A 17,520-nucleotide genomic window follows, 5' to 3' on the forward strand; every position below is an offset into this window, starting at 1 on the left:
CACGAGCGTTTACACTGGAGAGGATTAATGTGAGAGCACAGCATTAATTCCCAAAGCTGCCTCCCCAAGAGCATTTATAGTTAAGGAGCTACTCAGACTCAGGAAGCACTTCTAAAATAGCTTCATCTCTTTTAAGGGAAATGCTTCAATTCTCTTGTCGGTCAACTTAATAACCAAAATAATTCAAAATGATGCAAGGCTCTGCTCATTTCTCCAAAATGGTGGAAGAAAAAAAAATCAGTGTAGAAAGAGTCCTCAGCATAGAGCATAAGCCACTGGCAAGATTCTTTCTCGTTTTCTGCTGCAAAATATCAGTAAATTTGTTCTAAACAGTAAAATCAAATCGTTAGCCCAAAACAGGTCAAGTTCTAGTAATCTTGGGTAGAAGATTACAAAGATAAAATAAATAGCAATGAGACTACTGAGTAATTTATATAGCCATAAACCTTCAAATTAAATGTTCTTAATCTTTTTGAAAACAATTTCCTTCCCACTTCTTCCTCTGGAGTATCAGTGAACTGAGCACATTAATATGCTTTCCTATACAGCAGCCTGATGAAATTCCAATGAGACACAACCTCCCGACCAATACTCACTGAGCATGCCAAGTTTAGTATAAAAATCTTAACACATACAAAAATAGAAATCTTTTTAAAAACTTTACCAAAATAAAAGTTTAATATTTACATTTTTAAATATATCTTCATATTTCATTTTATAATGTTACTGAGCTGTAGATATTAAAAGTTGCATGTATTTGCAATATACAATGTGATGGATTTTGACAGGTTGTTCATGAAAACATTACATAATTAAAATACTAAGCATGTCTCTCATCCTTAGTTGTTTAATCCATTAACTCTTGCATTTAATGGTAACCTACATTCCTACAAATCTATCAGTCTCCCTCCATTGCTGTGGGACATTTCCTTGAGTTGAGTATAATCAGATTTATGTAACATCCAGCCCTTTTATCAGGCTTCTTTCATTCAGCAGAATTATGTCATTTATCCCCCTCCTCATGGACTCCACTAGTTTCATTTACATTTCTAAGTATTCTACATTTCTAAGTATTCTACATTGATATATCACAACATATTTAATAATCCACCTGTAGTTGGTTGTTTGAGTCTCTCCCGTTAGAAAGGTAAAAGCAGTGTCTGTGCTGAACACTGCAATGTATATTGGACTTTTTTGAGAGAGTGGCAAGCTCTCTATGAAGATTACATGGCAATTCAATTCTGCATGAGGATAACACTGGTTTTCCAGTGGTTGCATATCCCTGGTAAGACTGGGGATGGCTAGCCTTCTAATATTAGCCATTTAGGAAGGTGCGTTAATACCCCATTGTAGATTTATATACAATTCTCTAATGATTAAAAATAAAATACACCTTTAACAGAATTGTGGAGCACTGAAAAAAAAAAAACTCTTTTTATATTCTGTGTTTATTTTTTAATGTGTCTATAGCACAAATTTTTTAGGTTTAGTGTATTGTTTCATGGGATTTGGATCATCGTAGTTTCATGACACCTGTACACACGCTTAGGAGACATACTTATCAAGATGCAGACCTGGCACAGGACTGTAAAAAGTCCCTTATGCAGCTTCTTTACACTGGAATTCAGTCACAAACTTTCACCTCTACAAGTCACAGACCTGGTTTTTGTTGCATTTCTTTTCTCCTTTCCCCAACTGTCACTTCAACGGAGCCATACTACAAACTGTCTCTGAATCTGACTTCTTTTTATCTGACATTGTGCTTAGCAATACTTTATCCATACTTATTTCTGAGTATTATTATATATCTACATGTAATGTTGTTTGCACATTCACCAACTAAAGACAATTTATGTTATTACCAGATTTTACAAATTATAAATGATGCTCTAGGCTTTTGTATAAAAAATTATTTCACATTTATATATAACAACAATTAAATGATAAAAGACAATTAATTTGAAAGAGAGCAAGGGGCTACATGGGAAGGTTTGGATGGAGGAAAGAAAATTGAAATGATATAATTATAATGTCAAAACATAAAATAGTTTTAATTTCATTTTATTTTTAATTTACATGTGAAAAATTATTTCATTTATCTTCAGTAATCACCTAGGAGAGAATCTCTGAATTTAGTGGCTGAGCATAGTTAACATTATAAGAAAGTTTGAAAATATTTCCAAGGTAATTTGATCATCTTGTATTTTCAACTGCAATATACACTCCATATTTTTGTCGAACATCACACTGGTAGTTTCTAATATCAAAAGTGTGTTATCCTTTTCAACAGATAATAGAATTCCCTGACTATGGTTCTTCTAGTGCTCATCTCTTTTGTAACTAATGGTAGCAAGCATATTTCATTCACATGTTTGCCAACTACACACTTTGTTTGTTTGGCTTGGACTGATATGCAAAGTTAATTCACAGAAGAGTCTTTTCACTAACTAGTGTTAGAAATTTTAGACATGAAATGCAATTCTCATCCAGAAGGAAAAACAAGATAGACACCGGAAGTGGTAGAAGGGAGGAAACAGGACTGGAGCCTACCACAGATGCCCTCTAAAAGACTCCATTCAGCAATTTAAAAAAATTGATCTATACTTTGAGCCACATATGAAAATTTATTCAAAACCAGTTATAAACTAAAATATAAATCATTAAGCTGAATTTTTTATAATAGAACACCTTTGCGACCACAAGTTCAGCCAGTATTTCCTGAAAATGACAGAAAAAGCATATGTCAAAAAAGAATACAATGGTCCATTGGACTTCACCAAATAAAAATCTCTTCAAAAGGTGAAATTTAAGAGAAGATGAAACATGAATTCAAAACATGTATGTAATGTAGGATTTCTGTCCAAAGATATCTACAGAGCTCTACAGCTTAACAATAATCTGAACAACATGGAAATGGCCAAAACACTTGAATAGACTTCACCAAAGGAAAACTAAAATTGCAAATACAAAGACAGCAAATATGATTAGTTACTTTGAAAATGCAAATTGGAACCATAAAGAGATACTACTAAATAAATGTATGCTGGACTTGCTGACGATGGAAACAGTGATCACATTAAGTGGTGACACGGCTGTGGCAAACGCCACTTTCACATCTCGGTGTTGGGGGATGTGCAGTAGGAAGATCCCCGCTGGAACACCGTGGCTAAGAGGAAAGCGTGTGTATGTGTGTGCACAGCACTGCACGGAGATGTCCACAGAGGGTTTACACGAGTAATCCACGTGAAAACAGCCCAAAAGTCCATCATCAACAGAAAATTTAGGACACTGAGGTTCCACAAAAGCACTAAACACCCCCTTTTCAAACTGTAGGCACAGCGGATGTGAGGGAGCACTCTAGTAATCTCGGCATTCAGGGAGGCAGACACAGGTGTATCTATCTCTGTGAGATCGAGGTCAGCCTGGTCTACAGAGTGAGTCCAGGATGGCCAGGGCTACACAGAGAAACCCTGTCTCAAAACATCAAAACAGATGATAAATAAATGAATAAATACAGACTGTGGACACGATACCTAGAAAATAAAGAGGACATTGCACAGTGTGCCTGTGTAAGTCCACAACAGCTAAGTGATGGGAGGAGCTATAGCTCATGATGTAGCACTTTCTACTTCTCATTTGATGGCAGAGCAAGCACCTTACCTATGTACTTATAGCCTTCTTCTCCATCCACCAAAGGTCTCAGCCATGTAGACCGGAGTCTTGTGCCACTGCTCACTTTGGCGCCTTCAGGAGGATACAGTGTAAATAACAGTTCAACTGCATGGGACTTTTTGATTACCTCAGAATATTTTCCTTGAATACCTGTAAACAAAGAGAGAATATTGTTTTTTTAAAGTTTTATATATTTTATATTTCTTCCATATTTATTGTAAATAATGAAAACTAAAAACTACTCAACAATTTGGATTGTCCTCTGTCAGAATAAGTTTTAAAAAATCATATGGTCACAGAGTCCTGACAAAGTAAGGGATTTGCCAAAGTAAGTAATTGTGTTTAGATGCTATCATTTTAGAGCAATGATTGCCAAAGCCACACAGAAATTAAAATGAGTAATGAACAGCATTATACTATATATTTCATAACACAAATGAATATTTTTAATTTTTAATTGCCATTAAAGAATAAAACCAAATTACTTTGACAAAATGTTGAATCAGCATAAAGTTTTGCAAAGTAGCAAAGAAGAAAGAATTAGCTTCCCTAGACTGACCTTTTTTAACAACAACAACATATGTATATATATATATATATATATATATATATATATATATATATATATATACATGTCTTATATATACACATACATATATGTGTGTGTATAGGCCAAGATTCTTTTTCTTCAAACACTTGTGCTGGACAAGGAATTGCCCATGTTCTTAAAGACAGTACTACATCATATTTTCAAAGCAAATTTCTAAGAAAGGTCCTGTCTCCAAACACATGAATGAATAGGCTCTTTGAAATTACAGAACACGTTCATATCCCATCCTATACAAGTACCATATGTACAATGAAGGAATCCTCAGAACTCATGAGGACATAGAAATTGAAATCAAAAATAATATGTGCTTTGCAGAGCAAAACAATCTCTGCTTATGGCCTTGAGTTTTCTTTTTCATTTGTAATTTCAGATTTTGAGTTATAAGTCAGTGTCCTAAAACTCAGTGGCTCCTGAGAAACTAAAAGAGGAGGGACCTTTAATTGGGAAGGAGTGAGGAAGGATAATAAAGAAGAGGGAAGGTAAGGAAAAATTTAAGATGCTTGAAAAAGACATGGGAAATATTTATTTCATATTTATCTAAATTATATATAATACAATTAAGAATATGAGTGTATGTGTAGTTAAAAATAAAATATCATCACTTGGAATAAAAATACTTTTCCCCAAAGCCATAGATTATCTAACAAAAAGCCCAGAACCAGGCTAAAAATCCTCATCCCAATGAGGATTTATTTATTTAATGGGTTCAAGGCCCACTTATCAAGAGGGAAAGTAGAACTACACACAGCTACTGAGGCCATGACACACAGCTAGACAATGATCTACTATGGCCAATTTTCTAAACCGATATGCTTCTTAACTACATCCTAAATACTTGCCTGTACACTCACAGTTAAAGTGTAATCTCACCCCTCATCAAAGAGGCAGCAGGCGACCATTACTGAAAGCTACAGCTAATCAAAATGTAGAGATCAACTAACTGTGAAGTATCTCGCCCTAATAGCTAAATCTACAACACTGCTCCTGTACCGAAGGCTCAGGGCAAAGGGCAGGGAAGCAGGCAGAAAGACTGTAAGAATCAGAGGACCAAAGAGTATGTTGTGAGACCATGCCTTTTACCTGCCACAGGTACACCCAGAAACTCTCAACAACTTGGCTGCTTAAAGAAGACCTGAGCAAGTCTAGTAACCATTGACATTCCAATGGAAAATATTTCAAAGGTCTCCACCCCTACATGAAGATACAGAGGGAGATAACGAGGATACATGTTACATAGAGAGAATCAGTGTTTGGCAGTGTGGGGTCAATGAGACCCCACATAGTTATACAGTACTGGGTGGTCAGACCTAGAAACATAATCAAATAGACGACACTGATGAGACTCAGCAAGAGGCATTTGCATGTCAATTCATTCATATGGATACATGACAATAATGGTTAATGAAGAGGAGGCTTTGAATTGGGGGCAAGGGTCAACCAGACATGAGAGAGTTAGGAAAGAGGAGGGGGAGAAATGATATAATTAGATTTCAATTAGTATTTTAAATTTTGAAAGAGGTGAATATTTATTCTGGCAGAGCATTAATTAGAATTTTTTAAAAGAAGAGTTGAAAAAAACTTCCATGGAATGGCTTCTGATGTTTTGATTCTTTCCTCCTATTTTTTTTTTTATTTTGTTAAAAATCCCTTTTTCAGGGGGTAAATATGCAGAAGGCAGTATCACATAATCATCGAGAACGTGAATTTGTTGGTAGGCACAGAGCCAAGTGGCAGGGTACCACCCCACAGCTCCAACACCAGCGTTCACTGTCTTCCATGCAAGGCCAGGGCCTCCACATGCATAGTTTAAGCACCAGCCTCAGAAGTCCATGGAGGAGACTCAAGAATTCAGAGCTCTGTCTAGGATGTCACTCAGCAGGTGCCCTAGTGCAAAGCCATCAGGCAAGCAGGACAGTTTCCTTACCGATGTCCTCTTCTAACCCACACTTACCCTGGATATTCACAGTGTGGCATCTCACTACAGTTTCTTCTCAAACCCTAGGAAGTGGCTTCACACGAGATCCCAAAGCATGACATGTCAGCAGCGTCCACCATCCCTGCGCTGGAGCTGCGCCACCTCTCAGGCCCTGTCAGTCTGAGGAGAGCGGTGTCCTTCATTTTTTGTTGCTTCCTTGACATGCTGCCCTCTTGCTATGTCTACTCTGCTCATTTCTTCAGGGCTGCTATTCCTTGCTAGATGATACTAGATGGACGGTTACTCTAGTCCCTGTCAAGGGCTAATAATTCCTCATGTTAAATTTTCTTACACAAATTCCTGGTTAGTTTCTGTCTCCTGATTAAAACTTAACTCGAATAGATAGACTTTAAAATATTAAGCAATTTATCCTCAGGTGATGACATTCACCTCCTAAAAATATGGGATTTGAATTATATAACATTTTGTCACACCATATCGATAAGTGCTAAATGAGTTTGTTTGTAGATTTCATGTGGTTTTTCCAATAACAATGAAAACTATTTATAGGTCACTGTATATTTTATGATTATTTTTACCTTGTTGCATGTATGTGTTTTGTGTGTTTAAAAGTATACATGTGTATAAGGAAGTGGTGTTCAAGTGCGTGTGTGTGTGTTTGTGTGTGTGTGTGTATGTATTTGTGCAAGAGGTCAACGTTGGCCATTGTTAATCAGGAGCTGTCCACTTTGTTTTGTGTGACAGTGTCTCTTACTGGCCTACAGATTAACCAGTAGGCAGGGTAGTTGGACAGACGCCCCAGGGATCTAATGTCCCCAGCCCCCCAGCACTGACTCACCAGTGTGTACCAGGACAACAAGACTTAGAATCTTATTTCATCTTCTTAGTGTGAGCAAACCACAGGGAAAGTTACACTTTTTTTTTCTTCAAAATATAACGTTCAAAACAATTCCTTCCTCACAAAACCAAATCTAAAACTTAAAATATTTTCCTACGTGTACAGATATGTAGCCATACACATTAGCCAAGTGATTACATAGTTCTCTTTTTCATCAATCAACAGGAGAGAAAGCCCCTGGAAAACAAGAGGGAATGCCTGCCTTACTTCAGCCAGACTAGGGTCAGACATCTTCAAGAAGTTCAACAGGGCTCTCATGCAATGGATGCGGGCATTTCCAAACATGAAGGGGCCGAAGTCTGGGGAGCGACAGCACAGGGAATGCCTAGACCACAAGCCCTAAAGCTCTCTGTGATGCCCAAGAGAAGGCGGTCGAATGAACTGCAGCTGCTCCTTGGAACCATAAAGAAAAAATGAAGTAGGAATGACTCCAAATAATTTCAGCTGCTTAATAGAAAAGGACTAAATTGCACATAAGCATTTGGCTCTCCTGCATTTATCTCATTTAATTCACTCAGTTTGAAACTGTATCCAAATCTAGATGTGGTAGCTCTGGTTTGTAATCTCAGGACTTGGGCAGAGGCAGAGGCATTAGCACAGGCTTGAAGTAGGTCAGGCTCAGCCCCAGAGTCAGTTCAGAACCAGCCTGGAAACACAGAGATCTTGACCCAACAAATACTACTCTAAAATAATAACAGATAGTAAATTTGATAAGATTATTCTATTACACTTAATAAAGAAGCATTTCCTTTTTCATAAAGGGAATTGCTTCAATTTTAGGTGAACAAAAAGCCGTCACTAAGATTTAAGCAATAATGAACATAGGCCTTCCACTTTCTGTGTCTAATTTTACACTAGAATACATATATACCAAATTATGACCCCAAGATCACAGCTTAAACACAATGGCAGCAAGATATGAAGGTTTTCTTCTATTTGGTAATATCATATATTCTTTAAGATGCTAATACACACTTGCAGCCAAGGTCAGTCCTGGAAGATTCTTACATAGCGCCATGCTGTGCTGGGAACTACGGGACTCGACTCGCAGCCATGTCCTCTACATACCACACTGCTGTTAGGTCAAAACACTCTGCTGCACTCGCCTACCCTCATTTGACGTAAGTTAATGCCATACATTTTGCCATGCCATTTTGATCTCATATTTTTAATGTTCATTAGTAAATTTGAAGAGGAAGATGACATCAGTTCATTCATGTGAAAAACGATATAGGCCTTAGACTAGGCAAAGTGAATGAAAAGCAACCTTGTTCCTAAAGGAATTTAACGTTTTTAAACTTGACTTTTCAAGCTGTAAGGTGTTAATGATCACCAAGGGAAGAAAATGTAAAACAGAATGGCCTTGAATGGAAAATTTAAAAAGGACTCTGATCTCATATTTAAAATAGATGCTGGCAATTCTTTATTACATAAAAGTAAAACTGCCCACTTCTTAAAAATAAAGAATGACAATTAAGATAGAAATTAAGTAAAAAGTTGAAATACACCGCATAGTACTATCTTAAGAATTTATTTGTCATAAGTCTCAGCATCTGCATTGATAGTCTTCAGGGCAGAGCCTTTCAGAGGTCCTCTGTGTCAGGCAACCTTTGGGCAGAGTGCAGGGAATCTTAGGAAAGAAGTGGGAAACAGTAAGATCTGGAGAGGACAGGAACTCCACAAGGAGAGCCACAGAACCAAAAAATCTGAGCACAGGGGTCTTTCCTGAGACTGCTATACCAACCAAGGACTATGCATGGAGATAACCTAAGACCCCTGCATAGATGTAGCCCATGGCAGTTCAGATCCAAGTAGGTTCCATTGTAACAGGAACAGGGACTGTCTCTGACATGAACTGATTGTCCTGCTCTTTAATTACCTCCCCCTGAGGGGGAAGCAGCTTTACCAGGCCACAGAAGAAGACAATGTAGCCACTCCTGATGAGACCTAATTGACTAGTATCAGAAGGAAGGAAAAGAAGACCTCCCCTATCAGTGGACTTGGGGAGGGGCATGCATGCAGAGGGTGGAGGAAGGGAGGAATTGGGACAGGAGGAGGGAGGGAACCACAAGGGGGATACAAAGTGAATAAAGTGTAATCAATAAAGAATTAAAAAAATTTATTTGTTCTATAAAATTACATGACTTGCTGTCCCTCCTACGTTAGTCTCACACCTTCAATCATGAAAAAAATACAGTAACAAAAAAACATTAGAGTACAGAAGCAGCTTTCATTGGGCCCTTCATGCAGGAGTAACACAGAAATTCAATTTACTTTATGTGGAAGCGTATATAACAAATTTACTTTCCACACTGGAAGTGAAACCCTTCCAATTCAGTTGCAAACACTCTTATTGAAGAATTAAATTTAAATTAGGCAATTCTCTTGCTTTTCTTATCACAAAATCAACACTCTTTGTATTGTTTTTCATGTGAATACATACTCTAAAGGATAAGGGACAAATTCAACCAATCTTTAGTCATTGCTACTATCATCAATTTTAAAAGGCATATTTTGAAGAAAATCCAAAGTTGCACATAGTTCAATATTTTCATTATTAGTTTCCCATGCTATTTTTGAGCCAGAGCAAAACCTAGTGCAAAGCAAAACAAACAGCAATACGGGAATCCTCAACAAGTACACCAGCCTGTTAGGCAAAAAGTGCATGTGTCTGTATGTGTGGTGTGTGGTGTGTGTGTGTGTGTGTGTGTGGTGTGTGTGTGTGTGTGTGTGTGTGTGTGTGTGTGTGTGTGTGTGGTATGTCTGTGTAGTGTGTGGTGTGGGTTTATGTATTGTGTGCCTCTGGAAGAGTGTCGTAGCATATGTCTGTGTGTGCACTAACATTTATGAATGTGTTCGTGGGTGTGTTTCCGTGTGTGCAAGTGTGCGAGTGTATATCGCGTGACGGTGTCTCCTTGTGTTTGCATGTTGTGTCTGGCGAAACTGTGTAGTGTGTGTGCATGAGGGTGTGAGTGTATGTGTAGTGTGCACAGTGTGTGTGTGTGTGTGAGAGAGTTTGTGCTGTATATGTGTGCGGTATATGTGTGAAGTTTCACCTTTTCATGTGCTTTTGATTCTAGGTTCAGAAAGAAAAAATAATATTTCTATTGATTCTAATAAAAATAAATCACAGCAACTTTCTCCAATTGAATAAAAAATAGATTGTCTCAATTTTTCAATAATATAGCCTAATCGTCAGAAATGATCCGTCCTCCAGGTTTCTATTTTATAGTCTAGACTTATCTGAGCTGAATGCTACTGGATACCTGTAACTCAAGTCTTCTTAATGATTATAGAAAAGGTAATAGCAAATTGCTTCTAAAACTGAAGTCTATTCCAATTAACCAGCAGAAGACTCACAAAGTGTCCAGGAAGAGCATGTCTACAAGCCCTCATGGGTCTTAGGCAAGAGGACCATTCTGAGTTCAAGGACGGGATCTGAGCTACACAGTAAATTCAAGATCAACTTGCTTTATATAAGAAGACCCTGACTTAAAAAATTCAAGCAACAACATGGCAACAGTACAACACATACCCCAAATTGTCCCATTTTGTGGCTCTGACTCATTAGTAGGTAATGGTAGGTAATGTCTTACTTAAAGACAGTGTAAATGGAAGCATTTTTCTCTGTCACAAACCTAAAAATGTCTGTCAAAATGTCATATAATCTTTATGAAAATTTATAGCTCATCCAATAATCCTGAAGAATAAATTGTAGAAACAATAATTCAGGCCTAGATGAAACTGGCATTTAAATGCACTGTGAAAAAAGTCCTAGTATAATCCATCTCGAGGCACCGGCTCTTGTTACCTCAGAACCTACACAACTCGAGATTAAATACTCCCTAAAATACAGAGGCATGACAAAGACAGAAGGATGAGTATTCTGATTCAAAAGGGAAGAAAATGGAAGAATGAGGGAATCCCGCGTTCAAGACATTTCAAGGGTCAGGCTGGAAATTATCCCTATGGTTTTCAGTTTTATCTTCTAAGCCTCCCAGCTCCTTGTACTGAAAGATACAAGTCTGCTTCTTTCTGGACACTCCATGTATCCAATAGCTGTTGTTTATTTTATAGGATCTGTGAGCATCTGGGTCCGGACTGGCTGGATTTTTGTATGAAATTCTCATGTATTTTTTCAATGTACACCATGGGAATCCCTACATTAGAGTTAGTCCTTGTCCTTATCCTGCTTCTGCTCAGATGAGAAAAGAGACCTATTAATCACATATTTATTCTCTTCACTAAGCCATTTTGACAGTATTTGTCAATTTAAAAAGAAATTCCCAGGTTATTTGGAAAAGGTTATCCTTTTAGTTTTTCTTCTGGAGCATTCTTTCCAAAGAGTGAATCTTTGTGATTTGTCACTGTCCAGATAGACTAAACATTTCACAAGTCATTTGTCCTGCTTCATAGTTACAGCTTTCTCAAATGTGGTTCTTGTTTTTATTCTAAGAAAAAGAAAGCAAGCTGCACTTACAAATTTGCTTAGAATCCCAGCATTTAGGAGGCTGGGGTAAAAAGGTTTCAAAGTTGAGTCCAGCCTGGGCTACATAGTAAGTGCTAAGCCTGCTTGAATTCATAGACTGTCTCAAAGGCAAACTCGTTGCTTAGGGGTCTCCTCAGCTGAGTGTTCCAATAATTAATCTTCCCCTTACTTTGACACAGTGAAAACCCTGTGCTAGCTTCAGTAGTCTGTCCCCACTTAATCCCATGCCCTCACTGTCTTTAACTTCCCTGCTTTTCCTAACAGTCTCTCTATGATTTGGATTTCTTTAATACTGGTTATCTGTACCCCTCACTTTCTCTGATTTTTTATTATCAGAGTCAATAACATCCAGAATTCCACTAATCTTCTGAGGTAACTAAGCCTTTTTGTCCATCAGTCTCCTTGGGCTTCTCACCTCTACCCACTTGACAAAGTAAACATTTTTATATTATCTATATCACCACTGTTCCACCAATACAGGCAGTATCAAAAGGATAGATGGGTAGATAGACAGATAGACAGACAGGTAGATAGATAGATAGATAGATAGATAGATAGATAGATAGATAGATAGATAGAAAAAGCTATATTACTGAAATCATTGGTAATGCCCACAGTTGTATTGGTTGGCTGGGGAATCTTTGATTCCATGGAAAACACCATTAGGAAATAACAGAACTCTAGCATCGAGGTTGAAGTTACAAGCATAGGGGTAATTTTTTCTAGAGCAGTTCCAGAATTCTTTTAAAGCCTTTCAACTAGGGTGGGTTTTGTTTGCTTACTTGCCTTTGGGTTTATTGGTTCGTTTGTTTTGATACTGAGTATTATAATCATGAACCTGCATTCCCTTGACAATCCTCTTTGCTTAAAGTCATCCATGGGCTTCAATAATATCCAGAAAATCCTTTGAAGCAACACATGTATTTGTCTGGCTAACTGAAGAAAATGGTCTAGTCAAGTTCACATATCAAAAAGATCATGAGTTTAAGGATAAAGAACAGTAACTAAAGGATTTCCTTAGGAAATCAAAATGACTTAAAAAAAAAACTGGTCAGGGAAGCAGCTAAGCTGTCTGCAGATCTTCATCTCTCCCTCTTCTTCTCTACATCCAGTTTCACCCACAGACCACTTGCTATAGTCTCCCTTTTGCCATGTCCCATTTCCAGTGGACCACATAAGTCTTCCAGATCAACGTTCCTTCTCCCACCCATCTCTTTATCCAGCCCCTAACCCCATTGCCTGGGAACCTGCAGAACCTCCAGCCAGGGAAGCAGGTAGTTTACCAGTCTTCAACTCTTCCTTTTCTCTTTTAAATCCAGTCCTGAGCCTTATCCCCAACTGTGTGGCAGCCCTCCTGTGTGCTCTCCCACTCCTTTCTGTCCAGACCTCCAGCTTAACCTGCAAATCTTTCTCTCAAACTTTTCTCCCTACTCATCCTGCTATACCAGCTCCCAACCAGGCAAGCATTTCCTGGGCCTCATGGAACTTACTTCAAAATTGCACATATACCCAGACATAAAGCATCTCAACAGATAAAAGAAAATTGAAAGAACACCCTGCCTCCTTTCTGAGTACCACAGATTAACAACAGAAACAGCAGAAAGCTTACAAACATGTGTAAACTAAGAAACTCACTACTGAATGAAAAATGGCTCAAGATATAAACTAAGAAACAAATTAAAGTATTTCTAGAATTGACTGACAACACATACACAACATGTCCAAACTTTTGAAACACATGACAGCAATTCTAAGACACAAGTTCATAGCACTAAGTACCTACATGACAAAAGTGAAAAGATCTCATACTTGTAACATCACATTTGAAAGCTCTAGAACAAGATGAAGAAATCAACCAACAGGAGCAGATGATAAGACATAATCAAATGCACAGCTGAAATTAATAATACATAAGCAAACAAACAAAAAAGATACAACGACTCAATGAAACAAAGAGTTGGTTCCTTGAGAAAATCAGTAAGATTGACACTTACCCAAATTAATTAAAACGCAGATAGAGAATATAGATAAAACAATTAGATCTGAAAAAGGAGCTGTGATAACAGACACTGAAGATATGCAGAGAATCATAAGGAGATATTTTAAAAGTCTGTACTCTATTACATTGGAAGATCTAAAAGAGACGAAAAACTCCACTAAAATCAGGAACAAATAAGAAAAGGTTGTATGCTCTCTGCCTACTTATTCAATATAGTATTTGAAGTCTTAGCTATAGCAATAAGACAATTAAAGGAGATCAACAGGATAACAATTAGAAAAGAAGACGTCAAAGTATCTTTATCTGTAAATGATACGACACTATATATAAGGGATCCAAAAATTCCACTGGGAATCTCTGACAGCTGATAAACACTTTCAGGAAAGTAGCAAGCCACAAAATTAACTCCTGAGAATCAGTAGCCCTCCAAGATATAAATGGCAGATGGACTGAGAAAGAAATAAGGGAAATAACACCTTTCACAATAGTCTCAAATAATATGAAATATCTTGGGATGACTCTAATCAACCAAGTTAAAGATTTGTTTAAAAACCTTGTGTGTTTGTGTGTGCCTGTTTTGGGGGTTGAATACAGGTCTGGGTGACACACGTTGTGGAAGTCAGAGAGCATCTGGATAATGGTCATGATTTAAGACATTGTTTCTTATTGTTCACAGCTGCAGTCCAGCTCCAGCTTTGGGGACTCTCTCACCGTGAAAGTGCAGGATTACAAATGCATGCACTACCGTACTGATTCTGTGTCACTGAGTAAAACAGACAGCACCCAAATCATCATTCTAATGGATAAGAAAAGCCAGCTTTAGATTCTCTTGACTAACATGTTATTAAAGATAAAAACTATAAAATTTTGAAAAAATACGGTAAACAAAAAAATTGTACGTATATGACAATAAAAAACAAAAAAATCCATTTAGAAATAAATCTATTGCTCACAATCTCCTCTAGCAATGCAGCACAACACATCAAAATATATTTTGCCAAAATATAGCAAATGAAGTTGAATCTAAATAAAAATCTGAAGAATTATATAACATGAAAATGGAAATTGTTAATCACTGAACCACAAAGTCTAACAGCTGCAAAGTTTATAGAAGATGTGCATGTTTAGAATACTTGAAAATGTTCATAAACTCATAAGCCATTTTATCAGTTGGGGAATTCTTGAGAAGAAAAATAAAGGAAAGCATACATAAAAAATAGAAAGTAAAGAATTTTTTAAACTAGAAAAATTTAAATATTTAATCTTCTAAAAATACAACTTAAACACCAGAAGATGCATGACTGTCCTTCCGTGTTTCACAAGAGGCCAGGATGCCACCTGGCCAGAAGGGCACACTTCTGAAGGAAGGTCCAAGTGCCGTTGGCTTCCAGGCAGACAAGGGTGAATCACAGGGTCAAAGGTTCCACCTCTCCCAGTAATAACGGTGTCTGGGCTTGCACAGAACAGAGATCCAAGCCAGATCTCCAGTTCAGCTGAAACTCAGACTCGGAAACCCTAGCCAGGCAGCAATGAGGGCCCAGCGTGGCTAGGGTGAGTTGGTGGCTGTTTTGAGAACAGCCAGTCACAGAGACGTGATGCTCCAAAACCTAGAGGCAGTGTCAGGAGCCCAGTTTGGTTCAGGTGGACAGAATGGCTGCTTCGAGAACAGCCTGCAGCTTGCCTTCGCAGATGAGCACTGTGGCCGGTAGAGGGGCACAAGAAGGACAGCAGCAATGATCTTCTGTTGTGCTCAGCAGAGGGTGCTGGCTGATGCCCCTGCCTGGTCAGTTCACAGTCAGAATCAGGTCTGGCAGTTGTTTCATGGCAGTGAGTAGCTCAAACCAGTCAAACGGGCTTCAGTGGCAACTGAGGCAGCTAGGGCTGTCTGGCCAGAAGACAAGCCTGGGTTCCATCAGTGAATCCTTCAGGGAGGAGGGGAGTCCCTCCTTCCTCAGAATAAATGATGAGTCACAGATGATGTTTGGTGAAATAGATGGTGGTATCTCATGTAAAACAGGGATTTATAAACTTTGGGCAGTAGGAGGGATTTCAGGGTGAATGTGTTCAATTCACTGGGGCTAGGGGTGCCAGGGATACTTCATTTACATGCAGCAGCACAGTCCTATAGTAAGAAGGGGACACAGTATTTGATTATCCTATGGCAGTGGGGGTAGGGGTGGAGTGGAGGAAGAACTCTAGGGACAGTTAGAGTATGAGAAAAAGTCACTGGCCGAAAGCTAAGCTATCAGGACATCTGACTAGCATGAGGAGGGTATTTCCCGGAATCCCCAGGTTTTGTTTCTGGTTTTGTTTTTTTGATCAGGAAAGGATTCAGCCTGTAAAGTCTCTGAGGCCATGTGAAAACTCCTTACAGGATCAGGTGGATAGAATGGAACCCAGCTGAGGAATGGAATTCATCATTTTGTGCTGAGCCAGGGGCTTTTCCAATAATGCCAGACTTCGACTTTAACAAAAGCATCCAACACATGATAATTCCTGATAATATTAAATTCTCAATGGGCCATAGTTTGGCCAGACATGTTCCTCCCTCCAATAATGGAGACACTTGGTCAACAGTGCAACTGGTAAAGACTCCATACCCATATTATCCTCCTTCCTTGTCCAGATAAATGAAAACTAGTTGGACAGAAAAGAAAAGGTTCTGAAAATGTTCCTGTGAATCTATTTCTATAACTATGTAAAAAGTATACCTTTTCTATAATAGGAAATAAACCCATCACTTTCAGTTTCTAAGTCTAAGTTAACATTTGCCATCCAGGTTATCTGAGATTGGGAGAAATTGGAGACTGGGGAAAAAGTAATATTTTTCATAATGTACTTGCATATTTGTTGTAAACGTTAGAATTTCATAATTTTCTTTCTGCATATTTTTTCTTAGAAATATTAAGGTAACTCAAGAGTTTCCCACTGGGTTTCTTCCAAAAGAGCAAGATTAATTGCATGAGTAAAGATAGGCTTAAATAATTTACAAATGTGTATGTGGGACACTGCTGTATTTAATTTCTTCCAGAGGATAACAAGCTTAAAGGATAAGGAAAATTAGAGACCTGTTATCTCTTCTTTTTAATGAGGCTTTAAAGATTTTCTAAAATGCTATGTGGAAACTAAAGGAAAAACAGATTATCAGGCACTATGATAAAACGAATTGGCAGAAATAAAAAACAGATTGTTTTTAGTGATCCATGGCAAATTGACAGGAGATATTAGTTAAAATGATAACAAATATGAGCTCAACATATTGTATTATCTTGAGGAAATAGGGGGAAAGTTCACATAGTGTTGTTCAAGAAATGCATTGAGAAGAAATGCATTTTTACTTCACAAAGTAAAAAAAAAAATTTAAAGATGAATGGTTTTGACTAAATTCAAACAAATATAAGGGCTGTGGGCATAGCTTTTAGAGAAGCATGTGCTAGGTGGGTCTGAGGTCCTGTGTCCATCCCTGGCCCCCCAAATAAACATTATGAAATGGCTGCCTTCCCCCTCAACAACTGCTTTATATGTAAGTTAGAAATACCTTTCATAAGCATCGCATTTGCATCACGGTGACACAGTGTCTGACAGAAACAACTTAAAGAGGAAAACTTACTGACCCACTGTATCTGAGAGCACAGTCCCAACTGGCAAAAGTGGGAAGGCACAAGAATAGGAAAGGCTGTATAGATACCTAGGAGGCAGAGCACAGTGGCATGATACCAGGTCTTCACATCTCTAAGTGGACTAAGAGTTGCAGACTGGGGGCTGGAGAGATGGCTCAGAAGTTAGGAACACTGACTGCTCTTCCAGAGGACCTGGGTTCAATTCCAAGCACTCACACGGGAGCTCACAACTGTCTGTAACTCTAGTTCAAGGTGATCTGACACCCTCACATAGACATACATACAGGCAAAACACC

At 38.1% G+C, this 17,520-nt stretch overlaps 1 protein-coding gene across 1 annotated transcript in view; it reads right to left on the reverse strand.

Moving 5' to 3' along the window:
• Iqcm (IQ motif containing M) overlaps nt 1-17,520 on the reverse strand; it is a 324,157-nt gene that overhangs the window by 80,765 nt on the left and 225,872 nt on the right. Inside the window, exon 11 of the mRNA XM_055609054.1 lies at nt 3,661-3,822. Coding sequence (XP_055465029.1) covers nt 3,661-3,822 — 162 coding nt within the window. The remainder of the gene's footprint in view (nt 1-3,660; nt 3,823-17,520) is intronic.

Source organism: Psammomys obesus, unplaced genomic scaffold (genome assembly GCF_907164565.1).
Source record: "Psammomys obesus unplaced genomic scaffold, mPsaObe1.curated_primary_1811, whole genome shotgun sequence".
Taxonomy (NCBI): Eukaryota; Metazoa; Chordata; class Mammalia; order Rodentia; family Muridae; genus Psammomys; species Psammomys obesus.